This window comes from Impatiens glandulifera, chromosome 1 (assembly GCF_907164915.1).
Source record: "Impatiens glandulifera chromosome 1, dImpGla2.1, whole genome shotgun sequence".
In the NCBI taxonomy this organism is placed as follows: Eukaryota; Viridiplantae; Streptophyta; class Magnoliopsida; order Ericales; family Balsaminaceae; genus Impatiens; species Impatiens glandulifera.
The window spans coordinates 151,318,640-151,333,625 of NC_061862.1; the positions used below are offsets into that span (position 1 = coordinate 151,318,640).

The 14,986-nt window shown below is 28.8% G+C and overlaps 3 protein-coding genes across 4 annotated transcripts; all 3 read left to right on the plus strand.

Moving 5' to 3' along the window:
- Positions 1-3,343: 3,343 nt before the first annotated feature.
- LOC124915312 (dual specificity phosphatase Cdc25) lies at positions 3,344-4,744 on the plus strand. Its single transcript, XM_047456009.1, has 3 exons — positions 3,344-3,502; positions 3,573-3,711; positions 4,442-4,744. Exons 1-3 carry the CDS (start codon positions 3,381-3,383, stop codon positions 4,613-4,615), a joined length of 435 nt encoding a protein of 144 aa, XP_047311965.1. The 5' UTR covers positions 3,344-3,380; the 3' UTR covers positions 4,616-4,744.
- Positions 4,745-6,666: 1,922 nt separating this feature from the next.
- On the plus strand, positions 6,667-7,525 carry LOC124915323. Its single transcript, XM_047456020.1, has 4 exons — positions 6,667-6,800; positions 6,899-6,976; positions 7,067-7,159; positions 7,247-7,525. The coding sequence occupies exons 1-4, from the start codon at positions 6,798-6,800 to the stop codon at positions 7,340-7,342; spliced, it is 270 nt and encodes an 89-aa protein (XP_047311976.1). The 5' UTR covers positions 6,667-6,797; the 3' UTR covers positions 7,343-7,525.
- Positions 7,526-9,836: 2,311 nt separating this feature from the next.
- On the plus strand, positions 9,837-14,266 carry LOC124920159 (glycine-rich RNA-binding protein RZ1C). 2 transcript variants are annotated; one of them, XM_047460579.1, is made up of 3 exons: positions 9,837-9,907; positions 9,988-10,098; positions 13,254-14,266. In XM_047460579.1, exons 2-3 carry the CDS (start codon positions 9,988-9,990, stop codon positions 14,010-14,012), a joined length of 870 nt encoding a protein of 289 aa, XP_047316535.1. In that variant the 5' UTR covers positions 9,837-9,907; the 3' UTR covers positions 14,013-14,266. The 2 variants fall into 2 exon arrangements, with proteins under 2 accessions (XP_047316535.1, XP_047316536.1); XM_047460580.1 differs by lacking the exon at positions 9,837-9,907 and having other exon boundaries at positions 10,476-14,266.
- The last annotated feature ends 720 nt before the right edge of the window (positions 14,267-14,986 follow it).

The window sequence follows — 14,986 nt, forward strand, 5'->3', positions numbered from 1 at the left end:
TAAGTATAATATAATTAACTATTATTTATTTTAATTTGAATCATTTTTATTATTAAAAATCATTTTTTTAATAAATAAGATAATAAATTATTGAGCACAATAAGAAATAAATAATTAAAAAATAATATTTTTCCATTTTTTATATGGATATTAAATTAAAAAATTATATATATTCATTTAAAATTATAAAAAAGTTATATATATAAATAAAAAACTTAATATATAATAATAAATTTATATATGTAACAAATATATATATATATATATAAATATATAATTTTCAAAATTTATTTATAATAATTTAATAATAATAAATTGAAGAGAAATAAAATGATTAAATATCAATCTAAAATTGAAGTTAGAAAAAAATGTTAAGTTGTGTATAATGTAACATCTTGACTCTATTATTAACATAAATATAAAAAAAAAATTGTGATATTTCCCATTTATTAGTTTTTGCTTAATTTGTATTTTATATTTTTAATTTTAATAATTTTTATAATAATAATTTTTAAGAGAAAACAACTATTCTATTAAAAAATATTAAGAAATGTTAATTCAAGAAGAAACCAAATAATATTTCTCATAGTTGATTAACATATATTATTTAAGAAAAAACATCTTAAAAAGAACGACAAGATAACCCTCCCCCACTAAGGTATAGGATTGCAACGGTTCGGTTTCTCTTTTCCGACCACTGGCGCCAAAATGTGGATTCTCGGGTGATATCGAAGGTTTTGTTCATGTTTGAAAAACACGTTGCACTCTCATAGCAAATGAAATTGGCTTAAAACAAATTTAAAAGTTAAAACGTGCAATGAAATTGAATCAATAAATTATGAAATCTCACCGGACCTTTCAAGAAGGTTTTTTTGGTTTTTTCTCCTCATTGATCTTTCCCACATCTAGTATTCGCTGTTAAATAAAGAAATAACCTATATTTAAAGGGTAAAATATGCCTAGTTTAATTTTGAGTAATAATTAAATAAATAAATCTCAAATGAAGACCGCTTTTGTCTTAAAAAATATATAGTTTATTAATATAAAATGTAATCTATAACTAGATTATCAATATTTAAAATTTAATGAGATTTGATTGATTTATCCTTACTATACCATAAAGGCATTAAATTAAAAGAAAAATATTTTTAAGTAATTTAAAAAATATTACAAGAACACTTCTAATAGTAATGTAAATGAATATTTTTAATTTATTCAATGTAATCTTACATAGTAAAGTGCTAAATTAAATAGAGAAAAATATCAATTAAATATAAGCCTATAACACATCAATGGGTTGTTTGATGAGAAGTTATTTGGAATATAATTTGTTTGATTGGGATAAATTTCTTATACGAAGATTTGTGAGATCATTTTTCCGGATTTTTTATTGTTATCTATCAGGTCTCGGTTAATAATTTTTTTACAACCTTTTAATATTGTATAAATTATTTCAACACCGTTTTATATTAATTTGTTTGACTTCCTTTATTTCAATACTTATCGTTTAGAAATTCAAATGAATTCATTTTTTAAATAACCTTCAACAAATTGTATAATCGTTGAATCTTATACATGTAAAATATTTACACAATTTAACATCTATATCGTCAATTATTTTGATTTTATAAATAATTTATTATTATTTAATAATTATGTATTTTTTTTATTGAGATGTGAAAATATGAGGCATTCCATTATTGGATAAAATGATTAAAAAAATCATTTTTAAATGTAATAAAAGTAGATGAGAGGTATTCTAGTATTTTATTAAATAAACTATTGAATGATTAAATTGAGAATGATAAGAAGAGGATTAAATATAAATAAACTATTAAATAAACTATTGAATGATTAAATTGAGAATGATAAGAAGAGGATTAAATATAAATAACCTCATATCAATCAAATAAGCTCTTAGGCCTTATTATTTCAACTATGGGCTATTTGGATATCTTGCCATTATTTTTTAATAATATTTTTTGGTTTAAGTTATTAATAAAATTGGTTGGGTTAGATAAAAATTATACTAGAGGTATAAATATCATATAGTTTATTAAAAAAATTGATTAATAAATAATATAGAATTTTATTTGAGAATAATCCCAAAGTAATATGATTTATCTAACAATAACCCAAAAGTAATATGTCCAAAGTAGTTTTAGGTATATACTTATATTGCAAACAGGCTAGTTATTGGATTGATTTATTTACTTTTTTTAGAACATTTTTTTTAAACTTATTATTAACAATTTTGTTTGAATATTTTAGACCTTCATATTTTACACTTTCCGAATTTATAACTTTTAAAAATCAATCATAAGTCTATTTTAAAAATATATTTTTTAAAATTTATAAACGGACTCATTTTACGGAATTGAGAAAATAAATAAATAAATAATTTGAAGAGCGGAGTTGTATCGACTAATTTTCAAATGAATTAAAATCCAAATATTTTATAAATAAATCAAATTGACCAAAATAATTACAATTGGCTAGAAGATGATCATTGTTGTATTTTATTTTTGTAATTGTTTGCTTAGGGTTCTAGTTTGGATTCTAGAGAATAGGGTTAGGAATTTGATCAATGATTTACATCTTTACAATAATACAATACCACTACCAAATATTTATTACAGATACTTATTTTTATTTGCAAATAAAAATATAAAAACAAAATTTACCACAATCAAGAATAAATAACAAAAGAATATTTGAAAAAAAGACAAGTAACTAAGTGTCAAAGAAAGAATCCTGAATTGATAGATTATCCAATTTCGAAGAATGACTTTGTGAAAAGATTTTACAATTGTTAACCAAATTTTTATAGATAAATGAATCAGAAATGAAACATGGCTTTTTTTTTTTTTTTTTTTACAATTGTTACGATATTTGAACGCTTAACCATGACTATATCAACTTGAAAGAAAAAATTATTAAACTTGTTATTTTAATAGTTTAATTTTTAATATGAAATTATATACATACATAAATAATCAAAACACTGCATTTCTTATATTTTAATAAATTAAATCTTATAATTATTTTTTCAAAAAAATTCAAATAATATTTTCTCATAAAAATATATATAAATATATGAGATAAACTATCAATCTAATTTATATCTCTTTTTCAATTTGAAATTATATACATAAATAATCAAAACGCTACATCTTTTGTTTTTAACAAGTTAAAACTTATAACTAATTTCTCAAACTTAATTTTGTTAAGAGTGTAAGAAGTAATGATAATTCGAGGGCAACTTTATTATTTTATCTAAAAAGTATCAATGTTAAACTAAAAAGTAACGATAGTTTGAGGGCTCTTACAATTAAAAGTCAATCACTGTTAAAACCAAACAAGGCCTAATCTCAAACCCTATGCGCAAAGAAGCAACGAAGACGACGAAGAGGGAGGCGATGGCTCGGATGATCACATATGTGACAAGTTCTCAGCTTCTCTCCGTTAAACCTCGTCCAAATGTTGCTATAATTGATGTCAGGTACTTGTATCGAATTTGTTTTTAGGTTTTTTAAGGATTTCATGTCTGATTTGATTGCGATCTGGAGCAGGGACGATGAGCGAAGTTACGATGGTCATATATGTGGTTCTCTTCACTTTGCTAGTGATACTTTCACCGATAAGATCCCTAATCTTATTCAGACTGTCAAAGGGAAAGACACCCTTGTTTTCCATTGTGCTCTCAGCCAGGTTCTCTGAACTCTTTTACTTTATAGCTATTGATGATAAATATTCTTGATTGATATTAGAATTCAATTATTACTTTTGCTTGATCATGAATTGAGTTGCGAGAATACATGTTAGTGATAGTTATCAATGGTGATATTCGATCAATTGCATTATTTTGAAGGTTTAACATCACAGAAGCTCTTATTTATGGAAGTGTGTATATGGGTTCACTGCAATTGTTATGAACTTGTTGGTTATAACCTAGTTGTCGCCTTCTTACTACTCGTCTGTAAAGAATTGCACTAAATATGGCATTTTGCTGTAAATCTTTCATGTTTTACCTTCTTGTTTATTCATATTAGCATTTGCACTAGTCAACCCAACCCAACCCAACCCGGATCTTGATATTTCCTAGTTGTTGTGTTGCTTGTTATACTTGTTGAAAATTGTAAACTAGCTGAATTTTGAGTGAAAAATACAAATCGATCATGATTCAAGAATGAAGAATGTTACCCATTGAAGCTACTCTTACTGCATTTGAATGAAAGATTTGTACTAGCATTTCTATTTGTCACGTTGAATTGAGAAGGTTTCAATCATCATTTTACGTTTGATGTTGTTCTTTCAAGCTCTACATGGATTTTTGATAAACTTGTTGTATTAGAGTAATGAGTTCTTTATATACTACAAATGATCTTATTAGTAAAAAAGGCAAACTAAATGTTGAATTTGTTGCATATGGGTTGTGTAGGTTCGTGGACCAAAATGTGCAAGAAGATTAGCAGATTATCTTGGTAATGTGAAGGATGATGCTGGAATAAAGAACATAATGGTTCTGGAACGCGGTTATAATGGGTGGGAGGCTTCAGGTAAACCTGTTTGTAAATGTTCAGACAATCCGTGCAAGACTGCTGAATGCACATAAAAGACTATTGAGAGGAAAAGTGTCGATTTAATGATTGATGATGATAATCAAAGTAATTTTATATGTATTACATTATATGTGTAAAGATCTGATATTTTTTATCAATAAAAAGTGACTATGTTCTTATTATCATCAGCCATGTTATGTTGATGTGTTTTTTATTTCTGTATAAATGAAGATTAGGTTTTTCATCACAACTCACAAGTTTCCTTTTAAACCTATAACGTTTAAGATCTTTATTATACTTTTGATTGTCATGTTTCCTTTGTTGATGAACTTTCACATCAAGTTGGAAATGTAGTTATCATTATTTTTACACAATTAATGTCGCTATTGCTTGGAAGAATTCCGAACCAAATTAGTACAGTCCAATTTTGTTGTTCTAATTGACTGGCACGTTGACTTTCGTGTCGTTCTAATTGACTGACAGGTTGTCTCTCGTGGTGCTATGGGATGACACGCCGACTTTCGAATCTTCAGTTTCGTTTTAAATTTGTGTCTTCAACAAAATTATACTTAGACATATTGAGTGTTTAAATTTGTGAAAAATGGTTAGAAATAAAATGATTTGTAGACTTTTTTGAAAATAAAAATCTTGTTATTATAACATTAATTTTAGTTTTAAATAAAATCTTTAATTAATTGATTAATAATAAATAAATATGTAACTAAAAAAATATTCTCTTTAACCAATATTAATGACAATTAATTGTCTCGCTTAATAGAATAAAATAAAATATAAATTAGTTTTTAGGCAATAAAAGTGAATATAATTTTTTAAATCACTTATTTTATCCAACTAATTTATTATAAGAAAAATATTATATTTTGATTTTTTTTTTCTATTTTAGAATTGATAAAGAGGAGAGCAGACCGTCCATTCGAATCAAACCGACAACTAATATAAGAAGAGTATATGAGATTTGAGAAATGAAAAAAAGGCAAGACTTTTAAGAATTCTAACCCCCAAATACATATATTTATACACTTTTATATATATAAATAAAGGTGAATTCATGTTTTATTTTAATTTTTAGTGTATAATAAAAATATAATATTTTAGAAAAACATGTTAATTTAAAAATAAGTTATTTAGATTGAAAATTATTAATACTTTAAAAACCAATTTATTATTTTATTCAAGTGTATAATTCAAAAATATAAAGAATTGATAAACACAACACAAACACAATACAAATGTCTTGTATGTGTCGTGTGATAACTAAACATATGTATCATGTGATAATTAAACACGACACAAATAACTAACGTCGTGTCATACCTGAGCATGACTTAAATAATAAGTATGTTTGTAACATATGCCCAATCTCGCCTAAAAAAACTTATAATAATGTTCATAATGTATTGTTTCTATAGTCTAAAAGCCCGATACAACATTTAAATTTTCTATTTTAAATTATTTTAAATTATTTTATGAAAAAAGACTAATAACATTATCAACAATTTTGTTTCCTCTATTATGTTTAGTATCATAAATTTTCTAATTTCTTATAATTTATAATTCAGTTTGTGTATATGATAAAAAAAAAATTCAAACATTAAAAATGAAGATTTTGGAAACATTAAATAAACTTTTATATATTTAGAAATAATTTTTTATTTTATTTTGGGGAATAACTAATATAAATTTATTCTTAAATTTCTTTTCTCATTCATATTAATTAATTTAAGTAACTTGTTATCTTTAATTCCAACACTCTCCTCTTAATGTCGAATTTAATTTTATTCTTAAGTTTTAAAAAAATTATAGCCTATATATGAGATTATTTACTATATAATATCATTAATATAACACTAAATCCATCCTTTAATGAGAATGAAATATGAAAAACTTTAATCTTTAAATCAATTTTTTTAAAGTTATAATAATAGTGTTAAAAATTAAACAATTGAAAAATTAGGTCGGTTCTCCATTTGGTGGTTAACATGGTTTAATAAAGAGTTTTATTGTGGTTTCGAAAAATACTTCAAAGTTAAAGACCTATTTTGTTATTTTGACATTTGCTTGAGAAATGATAAACCATTGAAAACCTAGATGAGTCTAATTGCAGATCATTCATCATCAATTGATTAAAACTGGGTCAACGATTTAAGAGAGATCTAGAGAGAAGACATCATCCCTAATCGGATTTTGATTTTGATTTGAAGACGACAACCAAAGATGGTACCTTGTAATCAGAGCTCTGTTAATCTGTGTAATTTCATCAAATCTGTTTGATTTTCACTCAATTTCTCAATCCATGTCTATCTGTATGCATTTAGGTTTGTTTGGTTTGCCTTGTGCCCCTTTTCCTCATCCCGATCGTGAACATACTCCCCCTGCTATTCGATTACTTGTTGGTAAGAACAATTTTTAGTCTTATTTCCCTTATTTAAATCTATGTTCTTGGATTTGTTCTGTTTCATTAGGTTAATCTTTCCAATTGACAGGCTAAAGTGTATGGAATTTTCGGTTGGGAATATCGAAAACCGAATAGGGTACCAGCAGCATGCCCATATAAGCCAGCAGCAGCAGCAAACAAGGTCATTAAGTTAGCTGCAGTGTTATTTAAAGATTAGGGTTCTAACTTTCAACCATTTTTAAAGCTTTGTTTGTTGTTGTGTGGATAGGTTGAAGCAGAATCTGATCAGAAAGGCCTAGAAACTAATACAGATGTTCTTGAACCTTTAATTCAGAAAGTCGCAGAATCTGATAAGGATGCTTGAAGAAGAACATTGGATTGAATTGGATTGTTCAAACAATATGGATCTTCTGTAATGGCAATAAAGTAAATCGACAACTATTATCTGTTTGTGAGACTTCTGAAATAGTATAGTTATAAGAACTGTAATACTTTGATTATGTCTTGTTTAAATTTTATCAAGTTACTTAATACATCATCTGTTTTTCTACCTTGAACAACATAATCTGAACATCTTTCAATTAGAAGATATCTGGAAATCTCTCAATTAGAAGATTGAATCTTTATTGAGATCTAATCAATGGGTTTTTATCCTTGCATTCAAAGATCTCAATATGAATCAGTTGTTGATTGTTTAGTTGTGTGATTGGCTTTGAAATTCTGAATTTATTATATGATATATCAAATTGAAGAACTAGTAGAGGTCTTAGAACTAGTAGAAAACGGCTTAAAGGAAAAAGTATAAATATGAGAATAATAAGGGTATCTATTATTACCATAATTGATCCTTTAGTTTTAGTTGTTTTGGAAAATTAAAATTCAGCTATATTAGATATTGAATTGTTTTTCTTTTTACCAAAGCTCGGTAGAAAATATTTGTATTTGGACCAAGGTGCTCGTGTCTTTTGATTGTTAGTGCGAGAGCCACCAAACAGCCCGGCTATAGGCAAGGTGCTCACCACCAAACAGCCCCGGCTATGAATTAGCACATCTGCCTGATTTTGAAGGGATAGGCATCAGATTTTGATTAAAAAAAAAAATTGGATATTTATGTTTTGAGTGTTTTGTAATTAATGTAAAAAAAAAATTAATACATGTCTAAGAGAGATTTAAATGCAGCTCATGACTATGAATACTATTAAATAAAATAAAATAAAAAACAAAGTTGTAGTTAAATTTTAACAAAATCTATATATATATATATAATAATGCTTAATTTTTTGAGTGTCCAGATTGTCGGGTCGAGAACTGTGGTTAATTTGAATATATATGTGAGAATAATGAATACTTGGGTCGGATTGTGGATTGACCCGCCCATAAATTTAAAACAGTTAAAAATAAAATTTAAAATGTTATAGGTATGATTTGAACTTGCAACCTAACAAAACATGTACAAATTTTTAACCAACTGGGCTAATAACACTTTATATTTTAAATTTAACACGAAATTTGATGAACGCGGGACATTTTAGTAATATAAGTTCAACTTCTAACTAATTAATTTATATATATAATAATGCTTAATTTTTAAAATTTCCGGATTGCCGGGTCGAGAGCTGTGGTTAATTTGGATACATGTGAGAGTAAATAGATATTTGGGTTGGATTGTGGGTTGACCCGCCCATAAACTTAAAACGGTTAAAAATAAAATTTAAAGTGCTATAGGTATGGTTCGAACATGCAACCTAACAAAATAAGTACAACATTTTAACCAACTAAACTAATAATACTTTATATTTTAAATTCAACATCAAATTTGATAAACGCGAGACATTTTAACAATATAAGTTCAATTTTTTAACTAATATATATGTATATATAATGATGCTTAATTTTTAAAATGTCCGGATTGCCGAATCAAGAGCTGTGGTTAATTTGGATATATATGTGAGAGTAAATGGATACTTGAGTCGAATTATGTGTTGACCCACCCATAAATTTAAAACGGTTAAAAATAAAATTAAAAATGCTATAGGTATGATTCGAACTTGCAATCAAACAAAACAAGTATAACATTTTAACAGACTAACTAATAACACTTTATATTTTAAATTTAACATCAAATTTGATAAACGCGGAACATTTTAAAAATATAAGTTCAACTTTTTAACTAATATATATATATAACTTGAAATCTAATTAAACAAGTACCATCTTTTAACCAATTAGGCTAATAACACTTTATATTTTAAATTCAACACAAAATTTGATGAACGCAGAACATTTGTAATAATATAAGTTCAACTTTTTAACTAATTAATCTATATATATATATATATAATTATGCTTAATTTTTAAAGTGTCTGGATTGAATTGCCGGGTCGAGTGCTATGGTTTATTTGGATATATGTGAAAGTAAATAAATATTTGGGTCGGATTTTGGGTTGACCCGCCCATAAACATTTTTACCGTAATATTTTTTTCACGGTTTTTTTATATTATTACTCGTGCATTTGCAAATGGACGAAATACATACTAGTTAATTATAAAAACACAACTCAATAACAATTTTACACATTTTTTTTTATTAAAGTTGAAACTTCTGGTCAAAATAATTTGTTGCAAGACCAAATAAAATAAAATGAAGTTAGTATATTTGTAAAATGTAATAATATATTTTTTAATTTATTGATTAAATTATTGAAATAGTCTAAATGAAATAGTCTAAATGAAATAGTCCATATAGTATAAAATATTTAATAGTTTATTTAAAATTTCAATTTTATGTAAAAGAAAAGAAAAAAAAGGAAATTAAAAAAAATAAATTTATAAATACTAGAAATTGGGATACAACGCCCTCATTTCTAAATTTAGGGTTTCTGTTTCAAGTTTCAACCCTGCGCAGTTGGCTAGGTTTGAGAAAAAAACTGTAAGCTTATCTTTTCTTTCCGTTTATTATCTTTCTTCTAAATCGTTCGTTTCATTAATGATCCTTCTTTGGATTCATAGATGTCTGGAAGAGATGATTATCGTATCTTTGTGGGAGGTCTTACTTGGAGTACCTCAGAGAGGATTCTTGAGGATGCTTTCAGCCGATACGGGAAGATCATTGAATCGTTGGTAATTATACATAACTAAACGATATCTGTTCATAGATTTCTTTTAATCTAGGGCTTTTTAACTGATGAATTTGTTATTTATGTTCTTATATTGTGTTTGAAACTTATGAATTTATTCATTTTTTTTTTTTTTAATATTTTGTTTCTTTGTTGGATATGAACTTTGATGAAAACTTGTGGGTTGTCTTTCTTTTCCTTCTTTTGGAATTATTTTGCTGTTTCTCATCTAATTAGACAGTAGTGGAGATGATTATTGGTTTTCTTTATATTAGATTCAGACTCTTAACTAGATGGGATATGTAAAATATGTTTTGGTTTATGTTTATTGTACATACTTGAAATTTCAATGACATGTTTTATCTACCGCTCTCTGTCCAGGAGTAGTTATTGAACAACTGATATGCAAATATATGAGACTCAAGAAAGCTACTGCATTCTGATGTGATGTTGTCTGATTACAGATTATATCAACTGGTTGAATCGAATAAGATATTGAAGTCTTATATTGTGTTTAGTCAATTTTCTTAAAGTTGTGAAGCTTTTAAGTCATCTCCTTTGGTTGAAGTTGTCACAGCAGCATGAGACAAAACTAAAATAGTTTGGAAAGTGAGTTCTTTAGTAAAGAGATAAGAGGGTCAGAACTTGCCAAATACATAAACCTAGCACCTTGAATTTCCATATAGTAAGACATGTTAACGAATATTACCTGAATAATTGAGGACAATTCAAAGAGCATACATGTTTGGGTACTTTTCACAGGCACTGATAGTGTTGAATGATATAAATCAATGAGAGTATGAATCAGATTGTACCACCTTCTATGCTTGTTCAAAGAGTTCACAGTCAGTGGTTTCATACACATGTCTCATCTTTGTTTTCTTCTAATCTTTTCAGTCCTTGAGTTCAGAAATTTAGTTATCATATTAGAGATCAGATCTCATTTTGAAGAGTTCTTTCCGACATGATTGATGAGGGCATTGGCCAGCACCTTATGACCCGTTGAGTATAGTTTGTGGCCCTTGCAAGCCTTGTGATACCAAAACATCCATAGCGCATCCTGTGTTTTTAGTTCAATGCCAAAGTTATGGAGTTCTAGATGATTAGATGTGATGTATTCTTGGTCAATTGCTGGGTGCCAAGATTCCAGTTATTTGAGACAGTAATTTGTTTCTTCCAGTTGAAACGTCTTGAGCTCTGATGGAGAAAGTTGAATCTTAAATTGATCGGTTATGTCTGTTGCTGTCAGCTTGAGGTCATTGAGGTTTCCTTTCTAGGAGTCATGATTATGTGGTTATGTCTACCAGGCTAACGGAGCATGCTTAATGACAAGGACAATCTGTAGTGTGGTAATTTGGATGAAGCCATTTGTTGTATGATATCTGTCCGCCCTCCTCAAAACTGGTCGCTATCCTTTCATTGTTTTCAATATTGAAACAATGTTTATTTAACATGTACTTCTAATTAGGCTTATTTTATGGTGTAGAATGTTTTATTTAATTCTTTTGCTAGCATATTGACCCCGAGTCCTTCAATTATATGCTTATGATTCTTATCATCTTGGGTCAGCTTGTTTTGCCCTCAATTTTTTTTCCTCCTAGGATTTTATTTGGTCAATAGATATCATTGATAACTATGTGCTCTTTTGTGGTTCTTAAAGCTTAGTTTACATATACTTGTTAGAAAACTTATTTATATGATTATACATCTTTTTTGAAAACTGAAATATTGTTTCTCCACATGAACTTCCTGTTTTCCTTAGCATTAAGCATCCATTTCTTAACTAATTTATCCCAAATAATTTGGGCAGTGTTTCTGATACAACAGCAATCAATTCCACTTCATGCAACCCTTACAGATAGTATTTGAACAATATTCCTGGGCCTTTTCCTAGTTCAAGTTGAGTTTATTAAGACCTCTGATTGTTTAAATGGAGATAGTAAATAACTGCTGCATGAATTATAGACTGGCAATCAGTTTGTCACTTGTTTTGTCCATAAACTAGGATGATGTTATTTTAATGTTTCCAATATATATATGTCAAAATCATTTTTAACTGGTTAGAGTTGGATAAATTTGTGGTTATTGTTTCTTGTTTAGAAGTTGCTGCTGGAGTTGGATTTAATGTATGCTATTAATACTAGTGTGCCAGGTCTGAGCAATTTGTGTTTGGTTTCTTTTGTCTGCATGCTTTCTGTGAAGCGCTACTTTGTAAGCATATCTTATATTGAATAAAGATTTCTGTGGTTGAGCAAGAATCACACATTTTGAGGTGTTAGTGTTCCTCTGCTAGTGTTGGGATTGCGGGAGCTGTTAAAAGGGCAGTTGCAGTTTGAGATAGTTATTGTTTTATTTACCACCTGATAGACATAGTTAATATCCTTTATAGTAAGAAAATGTCTAATCCTTGATGATATTAATGCATTATGTTCCTAATCGAGAAGAAAGTTTGGGGAACTGTGCAATTCATGCTGACTTATTCCCCTTCCTGCTAGTTGGCACCAAGTTTGTTATTGTGAATTACTGCTGTATCAATAGTTTCTGTTTGGAGAACAAAGTTTTTGAACTGAAAGAATGGTTAAACCTCGCCATCAAACAACATTTCTGCTCAGTGTGAAGTGGACTGATATGCCTTAGACAAAGGGGAAGACATGATCTAGCATCGACTCTTCTGATTAATGGCTCCTTGTTGAGCTTGATTTCTTATCTCTCCTCCTTGCTTCATCTGCTCTGAAGTAGTTAGTGTCTAAAGTATATCCGAGAACTATATACTTGCTCATGTGGTACCCAAGATTGATTATTTGGCTTTTTCTCCACTCTTCTTTAGTCTTGCATACACCTTTGAATTCTGGAACAATACGATGCTCTGTTTTGTGGAGATAGTGCAGTTTGATTGGGAAAAGATGGGCAGTTTAAGGATGTAGCTTGTGGGTACACCATTGGCTTCTTCCTATGCAGATGTTAATGTGTTATGGGGGGCAAATTTAAGAATGGTTTCTATAGAATAGTATGATTCTTTGTTTGTTATAAATGTTATTGCAGTAAGTTCAGAAATGGATAATTGGAGTTTGGACAAGGTTCACATGACATGACAAGGAGGATAATTGGAGTTTCCAATTCTTGAATCATTTTGGCTAATGTATTGTGAATTGGTTGTAGGTGATGGTGGAAAGAGATACAGGTCGTCCCCGTGGATTTGGGTTTATAACATTTGCAGATCGACGAGGAATGGATGATGCTATCAGGGAAATGCACGGCAGGGAATTAGACGGTCAAGTCATAACTGTCAACAGGGCTCAGCCGAAAAGGTCAGGCGACGACTCTAACTATGGGGGTTTTAACGGAAGCAGGGAAGATGGAAGAGATGGTCAGAGAGGAGGTGGCAGTTTCAGAGACAGTTACAGAGGTGGAGACAACAAACCTCTTTCTGGGAATACTGATTGTTTCAAGTGCGGACGCCCCGGTCATTTTGCTCGTGAATGCCCTACCGCAGGTGGAGGTGCGGGTGGTGGTAGAGATAGATTCTCGAGGTTTGGTGGGGACCGCTTTGAAGATCGGTTTGATGGAGGAGGAAGGTATGGCGATCGGGAGCGAGTTGATGTTAGGGAGAGTAGGTATGGAAGTCGGGACAGGTATGTGAATAACGATAGGTATCCTCTTCCAGCTGTTGGAGAGAGGTTTGGTGCTGGCGATCGTTATTTGGACAGGGAGACTTCAAATGGATATGGTAAGGAGAGGGAGTATGTTCGAGACTTGCCAAGAGGAGGAGGAGGCGGTGATCGGTATGGAAGTGGTGGTCCGGCTCGATATGAAAGGGGAAGTTATCGTGAAAGATCTGGGCCTTATGATCGTGCTGGAAGGGGAGGAGGAGGTGGAGGAAGAGGAGGCGGTAGGCCGGGTGCGTATGACCGATACTGATAGTGGTGGCATGGCTGCTTATTTATGTTTTGATCCTCTTAAACTAGATGTTTTTGTTTGTTTGTTTGCTTGTGTTTCATTTTAGATATAGAGATGCCCAAGTTATCTTTAAGATGATGATCTTTGTTTCATGCATATTTATGTTGTTTAACTGCAAACCCCGTCCCCAATGAAGCATGAACTTGTTATTTTTAGATATTTGCTATGGATTGTTTTATGTTTTGAATTCTACGTTTTCATGATTTGTTGCCCTATACCTGAATTTTATTTTGTTTGGTCTGTTCTTCATCTGGTTCTAAAAAATAAAGTGTGTATATTTCTTGAGGTTTGATTTCTTTATATGATTATAGGAAGAATATAGAGAATTTCAAATGGAAGTTGATTATGGATTATGACGTCATGGTAACAAATTAACAATGTCAATACATGATTCTTGTTTAATAATATCATAGATGGAAAGAATCACATGATTCTTGTTTGATAATCATAGATTGAAATGATTCACATGATTCTTGTTTGATAATCATGGATCAAAATGATTCACATGATTCTTGTTTGATAATCATACATCGAAATGTTTCTTGTTTGGATGAAGAGACTACTAGTGTTTGAAAACAAAAATAAAAAAATTTATTTATTTAAAAAATATTTTATTTTATATTTGATTGGGATATTAGTTTCAATGAAATAATGTTAAGAAATATAATATATTTATGTACATGTCAATGAACTTAATATTTTTAATATTTTTAATAAAATATTTATAAATATCATGAAGCATGATACCTCACCATTATTATCTTTAGTTAAGAGTAGTTGTTAATATTATGATATATTAATTTTATTTCAAATTATTTGTCACTTTTAAATTTGTAATTTATAAAATATTAATTATATATTATTATTAGTATTAAATTATGAAGAAAGTTCGTTTCCAAGCCTACCACTACAATACCAAGGTCGTCTAAAACCTC

Coding starts and splice junctions, on each gene's coding strand:
- LOC124920159 (XM_047460579.1), top strand. CDS start 9,988: ATGTCTGGAAGAGATGATTATCGTATCTTTGTGGGAGGTCTTACTTGG. Junction 10,099..13,253: donor GGAAGATCATTGAATCGTTG/GTAATTATACAT, acceptor AATTGGTTGTAG/GTGATGGTGGAAAGAGATAC.
- LOC124915312 (XM_047456009.1), top strand. CDS start 3,381: ATGCGCAAAGAAGCAACGAAGACGACGAAGAGGGAGGCGATGGCTCGG. Junction 3,503..3,572: donor GTTGCTATAATTGATGTCAG/GTACTTGTATCG, acceptor GATCTGGAGCAG/GGACGATGAGCGAAGTTACG. Junction 3,712..4,441: donor TCCATTGTGCTCTCAGCCAG/GTTCTCTGAACT, acceptor TGGGTTGTGTAG/GTTCGTGGACCAAAATGTGC.
- LOC124915323 (XM_047456020.1), top strand. Junction 6,977..7,066: donor TGCTATTCGATTACTTGTTG/GTAAGAACAATT, acceptor TCCAATTGACAG/GCTAAAGTGTATGGAATTTT. Junction 7,160..7,246: donor CAGCAGCAGCAGCAAACAAG/GTCATTAAGTTA, acceptor TTGTGTGGATAG/GTTGAAGCAGAATCTGATCA.